The sequence below is a fragment of the Malania oleifera genome, chromosome 6 (assembly GCF_029873635.1).
Source record: "Malania oleifera isolate guangnan ecotype guangnan chromosome 6, ASM2987363v1, whole genome shotgun sequence".
Taxonomy (NCBI): domain Eukaryota; kingdom Viridiplantae; phylum Streptophyta; class Magnoliopsida; order Santalales; family Ximeniaceae; genus Malania; species Malania oleifera.
The window spans coordinates 111,442,391-111,459,490 of NC_080422.1; the positions used below are offsets into that span (position 1 = coordinate 111,442,391).

Here is a 17,100-nt window from a genome sequence, read left to right on the forward strand (position 1 = left end):
GGTTAGCCAAATTTTGGCTTGATCTCACAAAAACTATGGTAATTACTTCATCAATAATTAACTGTCTCACATAACTATGTCTTACGTCAATGTCACAATGCAAAGATATAGGTGGCATAGGCTTTAGCCAAATTAGAATCTCTAATAGCAAATTCCTAAGTCATTCTGCATCTCCACAAATTATGATGTCATAGTGGATGCCTTTATATGATCATTATGATCAATGATCCAACTAGCATCTATTCAAATCGTGAAGCAGATTTGACCTAGTCGCGCCTCTAGTCGAGATTTTCGAGATTTCAAGTTCAGTCGATGGTTGTGTGCGTGTGCAAATGTGCAGATGGTGAGTTGCACCGTCTTAGGGAGCACTAGAGTACACACTAACACTTTCTCTTAATCAATTTTAAGATATTATTCCACCTTGTCATTTATTAATGACCTTTTCTTTTCCACTTTTTCCAATGTGGGACAAACTCACATAACATTAAATGCTTAAGAAAATTCATCAGAGGAAGACTTTAAAAAACCCCATAAAATCGTATATTTTAGAAGATATTTTAACAAATAACAAGAACAAAAGGAGATCATCCTTTGAGTTTTTGAAAGAATGTTTGGAAAAAGAAAATATATTCATTATTTATGCCTTTGACCTCAACCTTCCACTGGGCGAACTACTTCGGCCTGTCCTATGGTGCTCTTCAACTAGACTGTTATGCTGTTATGCTGAATGCCCCAATGTGGCACATATCCAATGGACGGCTCATTGTTCTTGAAATGTTTTGTGGAAAATTAAGAAGACATTGAAAGGGAAACCTTAGAAACATCTCTGGAATACATTAAGGAGGTAAATTTTGAAATCTCTAGAAAAGAAACAGTCACATTAACTTTATATAAGTTTAAATTTAAGTCTTGAAATTTATGCTGAAATATTTTATGAAATCATAGGAAAGTATAGTGATACCTTTCATAACTGCTTAAAAATATTTTCCCTAAAATATTATGCTATTTATAAATAAATAATTGAGTTAATTTTTTTTTTTTTTTATAGAAGGGGAGGGGGTAGTGATTGAGTTAAACAATTTAATAACTAGGTTAACTTTTAAAAAGGCCAAATTTCATCAAACTAGTTAAATTATTAAAGATTCAATCCATACAATATGATTGCCACAAATGATCTAAACATGATTAGTATAAGCCTATTTTCATGAAATTTTAATTTGTCGAATTAGAAATAACAAAAACGAACTTAAATTCGATGCCAATTTCTCACTATCAAATGCAGCATAAGGTCTATCTATTTTTGGGTACAAATTGCTTTGTGCAATGTTCCCATGGAGCCAAACAAACAAAAATGATCGACTTTTCTCCTACAAGGAAGGCGAAGTGAGGAACCGCAATCTCGGAAGTGTTTTATTGTCGTATTATTTTGAACTTTCGAGTCATAGATATTCATTTCAAGTATAGCATGGTGGGGGGCTAACTATTGCAATGGTAGCTAAACCTATTACTTGACTTCATTTGGTCACCAAAGTTCTAGAACTGTCCTAATTACTTTACTGAACTTCTTGGTCTCAATGTACACATTATCATTACTCTTCACGCCCATTAGGGGAGACTTTGAGTGGACTTCTTCCCACTTTAATAAGCTGGTGCTTTTCTACTCGAGCATTCACTTTAACAACTTTCATTTTTCTCCTCGTTGAAGTACTTTCCTATTTTATTAAACATACTAATTTTTCATCCACTACATCCTCACCAATTTCCTTCTCTTATTCAATCACTTTTGAGTTAGGATAATGTTCATCTACTTACCTAAAGAGCCTTATAGATTCCTCCTTTCTTATAGTGGTGACACCCATTGGTTGCCAGACTTTAGGGTCTTACATCCCCATTAGCTTCTCACCAGGCTCATCCTTGATACATAGTTTACAAGAAGGCTTTGACAACAACGGTTGGCCCATCCTGCATAAAAACAAAGAGTAAGACAGTCACCTAACTTATTGTCCTATGAGGGCTTGTTCCCCTAAGGTAAAAGTCCATTCGACAATTACCTTGTGTACCTATGTCAAGCATATTGCCACACGGACATGGGCAAATTTTTATGTGCTCGGCTGTTAATTTCAGCAGCTTTCATCATTTACCTTATCAAGGTATTTTTTTCGCTATTAGCCCAATAATAGTTTCCTTCTCTTTTCAATTATGTGTAATTAGGGTGCTATTCACTTAGCTTTGCCATGATTCCATGAACCATTCCTTTCTTACATTGCCTGTCTTTGCCCAATAAATGAAATTCTTAGAACAAATAACCCATCAATCACATTGCCCACATCGATCGCATTGCCAACACTGCAACATCATCGCTTATCCATGTTCATTTCACATGAAATTTGATTGTGACATGGAGAAATCCCTATGGCAAATAAGGCAATGATCGCAGATACCCACCACCTTCTGCTTGTTTGGCTTCAAAGCTACACGTTCATTCAACATGAATTTTGATTGCAAATTTGCAATGTCACAAGATCAAACCCTATTGTCAGCCCCTGATGGGAAGGGATACAGGAACTAATAAATATGAGAATATATATATATACAGGGAGTTGCAAGAAGTAAAGCATATAACAGTTCAAGAGAATAGTGAAGCTCAATTCACACAATCCAAAGGAATGCCCAAACTAATACAGTTGCCTACACCATATATATGATGCGTAAAGTACAGCATAGCAAAATTAACATTTTGGTCGTCAGACATGAAACTAAGAAACATGTTCTGAAAGTAAAAATTTTTATGGCAAGGTGAATAAGTAACATAAAATTAAAAGATAAATTAAGTAATGAGAATATTTGCAAGTTAAATGTCACATTTTTAAAAAATAAAAATTAAGAGGAACGACTCAACTAGTTTGAATATTTACAATGTAGATCAAATAGTGCAACAATGAGTTTTTGATAGTAACAAAAGTAAAAGTAGACCTCACTCAACTAGTTTGAATATTTACAATGCAGATCAAATAGTGCAACAATGAGTCTTTGGCAGTAACAAAAGGTAAGGTAGACCTAAGATTAACTAGCAATGATATAGAGAAGATTTAATAGTCCTTAAATGTGGGAGAAAATTTCCTCCATGATCGTATAAATAGACAGAAAGCCAACCCACCTAATTGTGCTTCAGGCTTGAGTTGTTGTTTGTCATTGTTGGTTGTCAAACATGAAATTTTAGGCTTAGCTATCCTCCATTTTTGTCTTTAATACAAACTAAAACGTGGGAAACCAATACCGACTTATAGTCTCGAATGATAAAACATTTATTCAGGTCCCCTGCATAAAATGCAATTTGTATGCACACAAAACAAATGCAAGTGTATCCATAAACAGCATGCATGAACAAAAATAAGTAAAAAAGCAGAACACTGTTTAACAATGCATGCATATCTCATCACATGATAAAAACATATGCCAAAAAAATGCAGAACATGGTTTAAAAATTCTACATTCTGTGCAAAACAAATAAACACATTATTTGAAAATAATAATTTCACAACCATGTTGAAGAGGGTCTACTTTCATAAAGAGCAGGACCTGTGAATAGCTCATCATCTTGCAACAATCAAACATCATATGTAACATTTCTGCTCAATCAAACATTAATCAAGGTAATTACTAGCCCTACAAACCCTAGTCAAACAAGTTATTGAAGTGGAAAGCAAAGTAGAAGCAAAGTTTTTTTTTTTTTTTTATTTTGTTGCCGAAGTAGAGCAAACATTTAAAACTATTACTATATAGGAATAATATTATATTATCAAGCAGAAATATGATCTATCCATCAGGACCATCAGCAGTCCCTGCCTTGTTTCCTTCTTTTAACAAGTTTTGGTTACACATCTAAAAAGCCATCTTTTAACAGAAGTTTGTCGCACAGTAGTGAATAAAACTCCCTTAGAAACACAAATGGAGTTCTGTTTTCAGCTATAACCAGATTTAGTTTTTAGGGCCGATATCCTTGAGAGCACATATCTGCTCTTCTCCCATTGCAGACATGACAGTCACGACAAGGTCCTTTCCTTCAGCAAACCCATCTTTAATCTACATACAGGACAGAAAATAGCAAATACAAAAAAACAATCATGATCTGTTTTATGAAAAATATATGTGTAATGCGCTAAGAATCAAGAAAACTCAATAATTCAAAACCAATTCAGGAGCACACAGTTCCATTATGGAATACCTGACTGAGCAGATTTTCATCGGTGGGAAGCCTCAAATCATCCTTGGTGTTTCCAGTTTCAGTTAGAAGACTCACCTACACGAAATCCAATTTCAGTTGGCTGAGATCAAGAGTCCAACTTGACTGACAGCAAGGTAACTGTCAATCGAAAGGCATCCTTAGTATGAAAATTACATTGAAAGGAACCATTTTTGTTAAGTTCCTAGGTTTCCTATATCAATAAAATGAATTTGACCCATTTGGTCCAGCACATTCGCAGGCAATGCTCAACAATTTTTTACTATTCAAATTCAAACACACAAAAATGCCCTTGATCATATGAAGTGGTGGAAAAGGATTCATATAGCCTATCCCAGTTAGTGGGACTTCAGGCTTGTTATTGTTGTTGTTGTTTTTGTAAATTCAAACACATGAGAAGTATTGAAAACTCACAGAACAAGAAAGTGACACAGGCGGACACTTGGTCCGTTCCCATCAAATGTAATCGACGATTCACAATCACATTTAAGTACACACACATAGGGGATTCCCCCACTTTCATTTTACTAGAATATCCATGCACTCTGAATAAGTAGTATAAAAATAGAATAGGAAAATACCATGTATCCTAATAATCCCACAACTAATTTTTTACTAATATCTGACACATAAATATCCAAACTATTTCATAATTAATACATACTACTTTTAACTCTTTCTTTGGTGTCCACTGTTCAACATTTTAAAATATAACTGACATAAAAAAGGGTTCCAATTAAACTATTGAAAAAATTGAAAATAAATAAAGTGAAGTATTAATTAATTTAAATACATGAATTAAAAATAGACACAACCAGTCCAATGGCGTATTTGTTTTTTTATTGCCCGAGTGGAATATTCTGCCTCATAATGTATTATTCTTAATATTTACATTTTTATTTCTCAATCAATGAGATGTTCTTACCTGGTTTGCTCTCATTTTTTTGAAACTCGAGCATTTTTGGCTATATATTATTCCCAGTTTCTTTATTCATCACCTATATTTATAGCAACATATCTTCTTGTTTACTGGATGTATGATAAGTTTTTAATTTAAAATTTAATTACCATTATCACCAAAATTTTCTCTAAAAATTGAAATATATATATATATATTTTTATAATGATTCCCATCCAATGACAGGATTAATACACAGGGTTCCAATATTATTCTGTGCAAATAACCTATTGTACTTAGCCATCATAATAACAATCATCAGAACAACACAACCAGTCAACCACCTTGTTTGTCAGTTAAAGGGAACATAGTCATGAAGCCATTAAGGCATTAACTGGTATTAAATGGTATTAACTTACAAAGCCGTCCTCAGAGATATCGATCAGCTGATAATCAGTACGATTAACATGGGGAACCTGCCAAACCATAATTTATCAAAAGGTGATCAAAAGCCAAATAACTTCTACAAAGCTGCTAACAAACTGAAAAGGAGTTCCAAAATTGCATTGCAAGATATAAAATTAATACAAGAAGCCAACAAGAAATAACAAAAAAGTAGCATTACATCACAGTTGTGGGATGAAGGAACAATATCTTCAAGCTTTTTCCCATTAAATATATCGATTCCCACAAAGTGGCACTTTGCATGGCCATGCTTGCCAGTTTTGGATGTAGAAACCTCTACCACCTGTGTGGATAACATAACCCCAGAAAAAAGTAGATTATGAAGTCTTATAGATGAAAGTTCAACTATTTTCAAGCACGCAGCACCAGAACATATAATTAAATGCAGGAAAGGTATCTTTTGTACCAAGTCCTTAAGAGGGAAAAAGAAAAATATTACCTGTGCAGAAAGGAATAGCTCAGTGTGTTCAGGTCAATTCAATGCATAAGAAGTTAAGAACAAGTATTTCCATATTTTTCACATCATTAATGAAAAAGAGTGGATATAAAAGAGTGCTCTCTCTAAGAAAGCCATACACTGTTAGCACAGTAGCCGGTAAAGCACGAACCATGTTGGGGCTGGTTTACTTGCATTCATGCTCTCCCATTTCAACTCTATGTAAATAGTGGTAGAAAACTACTCTAGTGCAAATTCAACATTTTCCTTCACCTTAATTCAGCCCTACGCCATGCTTTCTTGCCCTTAGTAATGCAAAACCATCATATTTGAGAAATCAAAATATAAGGAACTTACTACTTGCTTACTTGTATTGAAACAAAGGACTATTTGCTCAGTTGTTTTGAAACAAGGATCAAACAACTCATGATTTCTTAAAAGCCTTTAAGTTTGAAATCAAAAAACAAACTATAAATCTGAGGTGTGATAACAAGAATAGAGGACGTATGTTTCATCCTCAAAGAAACATTGCAAATATCCTTTGTAATAAAAGGGCACCAACAGTTTGCCACCCCATGTACAAATTCAGAGCCAAATCAAGTCCAAAATTCAAGGTATGATGTAAAATTTTAGGAACTCCAAAAAACACAGTTTGCAAAAGAGTATTCTTTAACTTAGTACAGACATTATTTTCCCTCAAGAGTCCTCCTGTTCCTTTCCTTCTGAATGATCCAAACCACACAACTGAGTAAACTAATCCAAACCTTTCTTGAGTTCTAATCACAGCTCCTTCCTTTCCAAAAAGGAAACAAAGAAGATATGATGTTTGGCATTACCCAGGGTACATAAAATGACAAAATGATTGCCAAATAACGTGGCAAAGCAGGCAAAAGGGCAGTAAAGCAAGAGGTGGTTAGTACTTCATCACAACATTTTTAAGCATGTAGCACCATTTAACAAAACCACAGCACTTCTAACATTATCCACCATAAGAATAGCCTCCCAAGAGACAACACACACACCGAAAAAACCAACAACAACTCATGCTACTACTTTTTGGGAAGCCTTAGCACACCACACAGCCTTCCAAGGAAAAATAGAGACCCTTATTCCAATGAGATGGTAGTAAGATACACACGCACACAGACACACATATATCAGTAAAACATGGCGCTATGGCAGTTTATTATATGGGCACTGGATGGGTGCCAATCTAAGAACAAATCACTTAAAATTCAAAAAAACAAAAATACCTAAAATAGCATGAACATCCATTTCAGTTTTCAGTCGCCAGTAGACCCAAAAGTTCATCCTTTTGGCTGTTAGTCACTAAGTAGAGGTTCCCTCTCCTTTGCAAGCTCTTACATATACTGACAAAAGTTTCTTAGCCCAATAATAATGGAGGAAGTGTAAGAAAGATTCATCATCTTCTCTGCACAGAAAGTAATTGTAACCCAGCACCTTTCCTCTTAGTGAGGATACCCAGTAAGATTGCCTCCCAAGTTCCAAGTAAAGCTACTTTGCTGGTCTTCCACTTTCTAGACAGGTTTCCAAGGAGGCAATCACAACAAAACTGGTCTGCTTTATAACATCTTTATAGAAGTATTTCACACTGATCTTCATCACCTTGAAAGTGTTCATTTTGCCCTGTTCTACCTACAATTTTCATTCTTTTCTCATACAAATGATTGAAGAATTCATAAAATTGATCTAATTCCCAACCTTGTGGTTGTCTTCAAGAACTGTTGTTCCAAGCTGCTACGTCTTTCACCCAAGTAATAAATTTGAAAACAAAGCATTCCTCTCCTTTGCCGACTGCCAACTGGAAGAGCTAAGGAAATTGGATTTTGAGAGGCTGGTCCCCACACCAATTGTCATGCTAAAAGAGGACCAAATCTCCTTTCCCAATCTCAAGAGCCATATGATGCCAAAGTTCATCCCAACCTCTCCCAATCCATCTACAAACTCTTGCACCATACACCTCCTAAACATCCTTCATGATCCTCACACTAATCAAAAGCCATACCTAGAACTAGAAGCAACAGTATTATTCCTTAAACTCCCCCTTCCAACCGAGAAGTGGCTAATCCACTTTCCACGGAGGCCTTTATTGAAGCAACCAAGAGATTAATGTCCAAACCCCCTAAATTCTTAGGTACCACCCCCTACCGAACCAAATGATACTTGAACTCATCCCCATCTTACTCCTCAAGAATCTCTTAAAATGTCATCACCAAAATCACCACAATGCTGGAAATAGGAAAAAAGAATATAAAATAATCAAGCAGGTCAACCATTGTAGTTTAATGAACTTTTTTTTGGCAGAGCTTTAATGAACTTAGAAGAAGGTTGCTATTCCTCCCAAAAAGTATTTTTTCCCTAGAACTTCTCAACAGCAGGTTCCCACACATTTGCCCCAAGAGGCAACCTTAAGTACACCAAACAAAATAATCCCAATTTGCACCCCAATGTGTCTTCAAGGAACCTCCCACCCCCCCCCCCCCCCCCAAAAAAAAAAACCTATTAGATTACGAATTTTCTTAAAAGCTTAAGCTATTAGGTTATGGGCCAAGAATGTATATCAAGCTTTAACACTCCCCCACATGTGCAGCCTGACAGCATGTGGAGAGAGAATTACAGGGAATATAATAATTTTTTTTAAAACACCACACAATAAATGCAAGCAACATGAACAAAACCTAAGACCTCCTAGTAACTAGCTCTGATACCATGTTAGATTACCACTTTCCCTAAAAGCTTAAGTTATTAGATTGTGGGTCAACATGTATATCAAGCTTAACACAACCCAAAGGAATCAACTCACATTTGCTTAAGTTGACCTTAGGCCAGACTGCTAGAGGCTGCTTTCAAGCAAAACAAGACGTGCATTAGATTAAGAATTTGCTCAATAGATGCTCCACAAAAAATTATGGTGTCATCTGCAAAATGTCAATAAGTACTCTTCACCGCAATGCCTCTTCCTCCAATGGTAAATCTCTCAATAAGACCAACATTAACAGCACAGACCATCATGGCATCATTCTACCAAGGACCTCCATCCCAGGATCAACAGAAGAGTAAAGAGAATCACCCAGCCATAGGCCTCTAGAGGATGTGAAGAATCGTACATTATTGCCATAAATGATTAAGCTCAGGGAAGAAATACACTTCTTAATCCATCTGCACAATGTATAACCGAACTAACTGAACTCCATTTAGTCTCTTACATTACATACACAAGTAAGTCCCAACAAACACGGTCAAAAAGCCTTTTCCATGTTTAGTTTACATATCACCCACAATCTCCCCTTTGATGCAAGTATCAACCAACTCATTTGCAATTACAGAAGCATCTGTAATCTGCCACCCCTCAATAAACGCATTTTGGTGCTGTCAAACTACTTGCTCAAACACCTGCTTCAGTATGGAAGCTAGCACTTCGTATATGAGCTTTTAGACGCTCCCAACAAGGCTAATAGACTGGAAATCTTCAATATTGACATTGCATTAAGCTTGTCCACAAAATCCCTCACTGAATGAATCCTTAAAAAACTCATCATCACATCCTTTTTTACCATGCTCCCGCTCATTCCAAAAACTCATTGTGAAGTCACCTGGACTTGGTGCATTATCCCCACTACAATTATAAGAAGGATGGGCCGAGTGTGTCAGTGTAGGAACCCGAACCAAGGAAAAGAAAAGAAAAGAGAAAACCAAAGAAAAGAAGGAAATCGGTTTGGCACAAGAACAAACCGTCGACAGTTTCAGTGAGCTTAGGGAAACCGTCGACGGTTTCAACTACCAAGAGCTCATATGTACAGTACACGGGAGAATTGGGTTTGGTAAGTGACAAACCGTCGATGGTTTCAGGAAAACTATCGAGGGTTTTTTGCAGGGCAGGGGCTTATAAGTTAGGTTTTTGTTATAATATTTCATTTCAACTCTCACTCTCTCTCTCCTAGGGTTTCCTCTCTCCACCCTCACATGTCTCTCTCTCTCATAAGCTCCCCCAGGTCACCCTCTCGCTCTCTAATCCTCTCTCCCTCCTCCCGGCTTGCAGGTCCATGTTCCTCGGCTGATTTAGAAGCTAAGGTTTCGATTCTCCAGAGGTTTTAGGCAGATTTTTCAGGAACATGTAAGGGGATTAGATTATGTCAGTTATTTTTGAAATATGAAGCGATTAAATTAAAGTATATGATTACAGGAACAGTATATATATTTTTCTGAACGAATCAGACATATGAAAATGATAGTTTTGATTATTATACGTATTGGGGAATACTAAAGTGGATGGGTTGATCATCTCCTTTTTCTAGTAAAACATATAATTTGAGTTAAATTAAACCCCAAAGATGATCATACCCTTGTTTTCAGCAAATTATATGCTCCTCGGGCAGTTTATTATATTATAATTTATTAGTCAGAACTGTGTGGCATGAGAACGAGTATTATGGCATAATTAAACATGATGGTTTTATCAAATGATTTTATCAGTATAATGATATGGCGGCTATATGCCGGTTATGATATAATGATATGGCGGCTACATGCCGGTTATGATATTATGATATGGTGGCTATATGTCGGTTATGATATAATGATATGGCACCTATACGCCGAGTTATGATATGCTGATTTTATACCGAGACAGAATATGAGGATTTTATGCCGAGACATGATATGCCAATTTTATACCGAAACAAGAAATGACATATTTTATACAGAATTATGAACATGTCAGGTTTTATACAGTTTTATGGAAATGAAATCATGTTACAGTTTTTATTACATAAATTGCAATATATGGTTTAAAAACCTTGAGGGATTAGATGAATTGAAAGCACGGTACCGTAGCTATTGTCAGGCAGGGAGTGCAATCACACTAGTATGATAATGTGATGTGGGATAGTTGATTTGGCCTAGGTATAGTACTACTCCTGAAGGACATTCCAGGAGGCCCTACCAAAGGACATTCCGAGACAGGGTAGGCAAATCGTACTTACAGACGTACCAATTTTGACTAAGCATTGGTCGGCCGGCCATATGTTAAGTCCAATCTTCGGACCGCACAACCCGTCATAAGGGGAAGCATGTCGTTAGCCCAGTTAGCCCAATATGGTTGCTTCTTCTATGCATATATTTGTGAATTTACAAGAAATGGGTTATATTGAGCCGAATTATGTTATGAAGGAAAGTACATGTATTTTCAGTTATACAGGCAAGTACAGTTTTCAAATGTCATTTTCTATTCAGTTAAATAAATGGAAATATTATGTTCATACTAAAACTCATGTTAGTCACACACTGATGATAATCTAATCTGCCTTACTGAGAAGTGTCTCATCTCAAAATCCATCTCATATTTCAGGTCCTACAGGGAATCGGGCCTAGCGTGCTACGGGGCTAAGATTAGACTTTGTGGTAGATATTGTAAGTGCCAGTGGGATACTAGCTTATTATGTTAGATTTACTTTGGCATGTAATATATAATATGGAGATCCATATGTATAACTAGGATGGTTAGAACTCTAGTAAAGTGTTTTGAGGTTGTATGCCTTCCGTTACATGTCTTGTTTTCAGTTATAGACAAGAACACCTGGGATCCCCTTCTGGGGGCGGGTTGTGTAATTTATGGTACCAGAGACTATTGTAGGGAATTATGCATGTAGAAATAGCACTCCGCGCCCCACTGAGTTCGAGGCGCCACAGTAAGTATCGTGGACCATGCTCCTTGAGAACCTTCAAATTAGTTGCTGCATTAAAATTAAATGACTAAGCCATTAGAGCCCCATTTGAAGCCCAGCCCACAATTTTAAAGTTCCTAAATTTTTTGGACCTTGAATGAACAAGGGAGCAGTTCTTCTTTTTTTTTTCTTTCTGAAAATTTTTTAAATTTGTGGTGTCCATCTGCATTAGGGCTGTTCAAAAATATTTTAAAACCAAACCAAAAATTTAGTTAACCGATTTGTTTGATACGATTTCAGATCAGATTTTTCCCTATTTTTGGTTTTAGTTCATTTTTGGTTTGTCTTGGTCCCAAACTAACAGTTACCCGAACCAAACCAATACACATGCATATTTATTTATAATATTATAAAAATATTTAACTATATCATATCATTAATATGAGTATATAATGTTTTAAAAATTAAAAATAAAGACACATGGGTATATTTTATTGGTATTTTAGGTCCTTATTAAACATACTGTGTAGCTAACCACACCAAATCAAAACTCAAAAAAAAAAAAATAAACAAACCCTAGCTAGGGCAAATCTCACATCTCAACTTCTCATTCTCTCAAAAGCTCCATCCGTCCCCAAAAACCACAACCGCCTTGCTACTTCTTGTCCTCTAGCCGTTGCAACTTGCCAATCACCACCCTCTGTTCTCCGATCATCAAACCAATTGCCAGACTCACCACCCTTCATTCTCCTTTGACCAAGCTATTCACCGTCGCACCATTCACCAAACTTGCCAGTCACCACTCTTTGTTCTCCGCCGAACGTCACACTAGTTGCGACCCTCCATTCTCCACCAACCATCTCACATAGATGTCCTCCATTAACCACATCCATCAAATCGTCATCACATCCATTCGTAAACATTTCCAAATTTGCATGTCGAGTTGTCACCAATCACCAAATTCGTTACTACATTCGATTCGGTTCAGATCAGATCAGATATCCGAATCGACCCATTAGTTACCTATGCTATCGGTTAACCGAAGCATTAAGTTCGGTTCTAGCTTAGAAAATCTCCATACTAATGGGATTGGTGATGGTGGGCTAGTTCGGCTAGGTAAATACACGTTCGGTTCAAATATCTGAACCATGAACAACGCTAATCTGCATAGACCATTCTGCAAACCAACGACATGCAAGTATAAGCACACATTCCCTCACGTCTTCTCTACAATGCTTTGCTCCCTCCCTCCCCCCCCCCCCCCCCCCCCGGGTCCTGCTGAACCAGATAGGGTTTCATCCTTTTGCCACATAGACTAGGGCAAAGATCACAAAAGCATTTCGGTTCAACCAACAATGATAGAGGAGACCCAATAAAGACAGCCCTAACTGCACAATTCCAAAATCTGGGAAACATCCCTTGGATCCTTCTTCAAATCTGATTTTTAATTTGAAAAGCAGTACAATTCTCTTTCTCAGCACCTAGTGGCCTGGGAAATTTTCAGTTAACCTTTTGCACTAAAACCTTCAGGAAAGACCAAAAGACAATCAATCTCATTTCACCACCATTGATTTCTGTTAGCACCAAAAACCTAACATGAGTGTTGTCCTTGACGCAAAAAAAATGTAATATTTGATCATGTTCCTCAGCTTTGTGAACCAAGAGATAGGCCCTTTCTCATTCCAAAAAGCCATCCATATATTGATGAACCACTGCAACTCCTTAATATCCCAAAAAACACGGGGAAAAAAAAAATGGAGGCCTTTTTCTTCCTACAATATGCGTAGCAGGTCTTCCTTCTCTCCCTTGAGCAAAAAATCAAAAGACTTCCTCTCTGTGGTCGTTCCCCCTCATATGGGAGTAACTGCATGCATACATGTGTGTGTGTGTGTGTGTGTGAGAGAGAGAGAGAGAGAGAGAGAGAGAAACAGAGAGAGAGAATATTTTCCGCCTAATCACCTTACAATATACTCTATGTTTAGTTAATCTTGGTTTTGTACAAAGCCACTAGAAGGGTTTTGGGGCTTGGAACAGTTAAACAATCAAATTGGCATTAGTACTAAAAATATACATGAAAATAATACTTTCCACGAACTATCCAAATTTAACTATTTGGGACCATAGAAAGCTACAGCATAAAACGGTAGGTCTATTTTCACCAACTTCCATAACTCCTTAACCAAATGGCATCTCGAGGAATACCTTTCAGTAACTGCAGTTCAACTCCTTCTGTTAATCTATAAAATTGCTAGCTTAAGCTCAAAAACAGAACTTTGCTATGGTTAGTAATTTAAAAAATCAGATGGAAGGATAAGATAATATGACTTCAACGAGATATAGCAGACCCATAAAACAATGAAGGCCACTTTAGCATTCATTACAGCTGGTAAAGATGATGACAATAATTATGAGAGAGTGAGAGAGAGAGAGGGAAGGGGGGGAGTGAGGTTTAACAAATTCTGCTAATGCTGCCAGAATACCCAACAAACAACCACTAGTATAACTTCTGTGGTGTGATTGACACAAGGGATTCAAACTCATAAAGACACTTAAGTGAGTCATTCCAACTTAATCATCTCATTTAACGGCCTAGCAGTTCAAATAAGGCTGCATTGGGCTGCAAGGTGACTTCTGAAATCCCATTCTTCAATAAAACCTTGCAAGACTCCAGTAAAAGCACATGCGCATCATATCCTCACTCCTCGTGCTTCAAGAGGCATCACAGTCCTAAAATTTAAAATTACATACTTGAGCTAGGTTTTTAATCGAGCTTCTCCCTGACACTCGAGCATCAAATTTATTTCTAATAACTCTGAGTAGATACGCAAAGCCCCAAACAGGAAATTTAATTTCTGAAAGAGAAACCGTATGCAAAATACATGTTAGAAAATAGAATCGCCGCAATTCCCCCAACCTACCAGACACTCAAATCTCAATAAATCAATCTACGAACCGTCTTACATAAAACCAAACAGTCAATCAAATCAATTACTCGAACGCAACCAGTACCCACCAAGATACAATCGGAAAAAAAAAAAAAAAGTAAAAAAAGGAAAGACTCCCAACAGCGGATTAACATCAATGAACATGAAAACCGTAAGACCCACGAAGATCAGAAGAAAATTAGCAAAACCCAGATAAAATTTAGCCGGAAAACACCATAAGAAACAATGAAATTGCAGAGAATGAGAAAGGCGATTAACCTTGCACGCTCTGGCCTTGATGACGATGTAGCCGTTCTTGCGGATGGCTCCGGCCTGCTGGGGGAAGGTCTTTGAGGCTCCCGCGTCAGCCTTCGAGTCGAAGTGATGCTCCTCGTCCGACATCTCTCTCTCTCTCTCTCTCTCTCTCTCGCGGTTCTCTCGGGGCAAATGAGAAGAGAGCTGCTCTTTATGGGCTGCAATTTGCAAAAAGAACAGATTCTCTTCTGCGCAAAGTCACAAACTCCACGCTCAACACACAGTGGTTTCAAATTTAACTCCAGTTAACATATATGTCCCATAAATAATAATATTGGAAAAATCTATATATTTGTTGTTCATCTGTCAATGCTTAATTGTTTATTCATTCTTAATCTATCATTAAATAATTAAATGACAGAAGAATATATATAAAAATTAGTTAGAAAAGACTCAACATTAACATACCTGTTAGTTAAATAACACACACTTCAAGTGATGAGTAAAAGAAACAAGTGGGACTGGTAATTTAACTCTTATCACGTGAATCTTTAATAACTATTCTTTCTTATAAAATTATAGATGTCCTAACCCTTCCTCCAAATTTATGTTTCACTTAATATTTTTGCAAAAATTTTGTATGCACTATATACTTCACTCCTGCAAAACGTAAACTTTGCATTCGCCGTTAATTGATGGGACTTTTCATTTAGTCATGACTCAAAAAAATATCTTATTTGATTCGTACTTTGAATATTACTTTAAAAAGTTAACTAGAACTAACCTATTGTGGATATATTATGGATTGTTCTGCTATTCGATTATGAACTACTAGGAAAGATATAAGTATTTCTTAAAATCTAGTATATAGGGAAATTTGCGAAAATTTTAAAACGTCAAGAGAAATCTCAAGTGTTTTTTTTATAGTCAAATTTTAAGAAAAGTCATTTTTTGTTTTCTTGACAATGAGTTAACAGAAGGAATTTAATTTTTTTACAAGCTCGATGGATATAAAGGTCAACAATTTTTACTATTTTTAATGTTGACTCTCTTATTTTACATGTTACTTTTTATAACATGCCAACAATAGTTACATGACCAAACAAAAAAAGTCAAATGTCTTGCACCTAATTTGTAAAATGGTGAGGTCATATATAATCCTATAAAGTGAACCCCAAGTGTCATTCCATCAAGACTAGTATTTGCATTATAAATTTTTTATTAAAAATATGAGTATTTTCCAACAACAATTCAAAACATTAAACCAAAGAAATTACATGGGTGAAAAATAAAAATAATTAGAAGTAATAGTATTATTTTAGATCAAGTGAAAATAATGTTATATCACCCGATCTCGGTTTATATGGACTTTATAGTCTTAGCATTTTATAGTATGTATTTGTTTTGATAAAATCATTATGTTTTAAGAAAAGAAAGGAGACAATCATAAAAGACTATGGTATTGAGTCTGCCCAAATGTAAAGACCCGGAAATTTAAAAGGATTAAAATAATTAGAAAAAAAATATAAATAAAATAACAGATAAATAAATAAAATGAATGGTGTGGGAAAAAAATTAAAAATAAAGAAATTAAATTAAATTAAGATGAATTAAATAATTAAATAATTAATTATTAAATTAAACATTTTTACATTGGATTAAAAAAAACTAATTGAAATTAAAGAATATATATACATATAAGTTAAAGTAATATATATATATATATATATAAAGTAATCTGAAGAAATAAGAAGGAAGAAAGAAAGAAGAAGAGAAGAAAGAAGAAGAACAGAAGGGCAGACGCCTTTGCAATCTCCTGCACACTCATGTGTGCCTCTCCGTCCCTCTCTCTCTCTCTCTCAATTACTCGGTGAGTTTGCGACGAATCGGGAAACGGAAGGTACCGTTGGAATCCTGGTTCTGCCACCGACATTTCTTCTAGAGCAGATTTTTCATGGGAACGGCTTAAGCACTGCTCCTGGGGAAAGGTAATTTTTCCCCATTTTCTCAATTTCGCTGTTAATATGTGGTTAAATCTATGAGCAGATACCACCACAGGGTCCTAGTCGTCGTCGTCATCGTCGTCATTTTGGCGTAGGTAATTTTTCAATTAGAGCTTTCTAGACCCTACTCCAAAGCGAGAGTGAGATTTGGAAAATTTGGCAATTTGACTAAATTTAAGGGTATTATTATTT

General features: G+C 36.0%; 1 protein-coding gene across 1 annotated transcript; it reads right to left on the minus strand.

The window, feature by feature from the left end:
- Positions 1 to 3,778: 3,778 nt before the first annotated feature.
- LOC131158885 (eukaryotic translation initiation factor 5A-like) lies at positions 3,779 to 15,226 on the minus strand. The gene is made up of 5 exons (XM_058113814.1): positions 14,930 to 15,226; positions 5,767 to 5,889; positions 5,561 to 5,617; positions 4,226 to 4,300; positions 3,779 to 4,083 (listed from the first exon to the last, which is right to left on the minus strand). The coding sequence occupies exons 1-5, from the start codon at positions 15,050 to 15,052 to the stop codon at positions 3,979 to 3,981; spliced, it is 483 nt and encodes a 160-aa protein (XP_057969797.1). The 5' UTR covers positions 15,053 to 15,226; the 3' UTR covers positions 3,779 to 3,978.
- Positions 15,227 to 17,100: the final 1,874 nt, after the last annotated feature.

Coding starts and splice junctions, on each gene's coding strand:
- LOC131158885 (XM_058113814.1), bottom strand. CDS start 15,052: ATGTCGGACGAGGAGCATCACTTCGACTCGAAGGCTGACGCGGGAGCC. Junction 5,890..14,929: donor TCAAGGCCAGAGCGTGCAAG/GTTAATCGCCTT, acceptor TTATCCACACAG/GTGGTAGAGGTTTCTACATC. Junction 4,301..5,560: donor ATATCTCTGAGGACGGCTTT/GTAAGTTAATAC, acceptor GATTTCGTGTAG/GTGAGTCTTCTAACTGAAAC.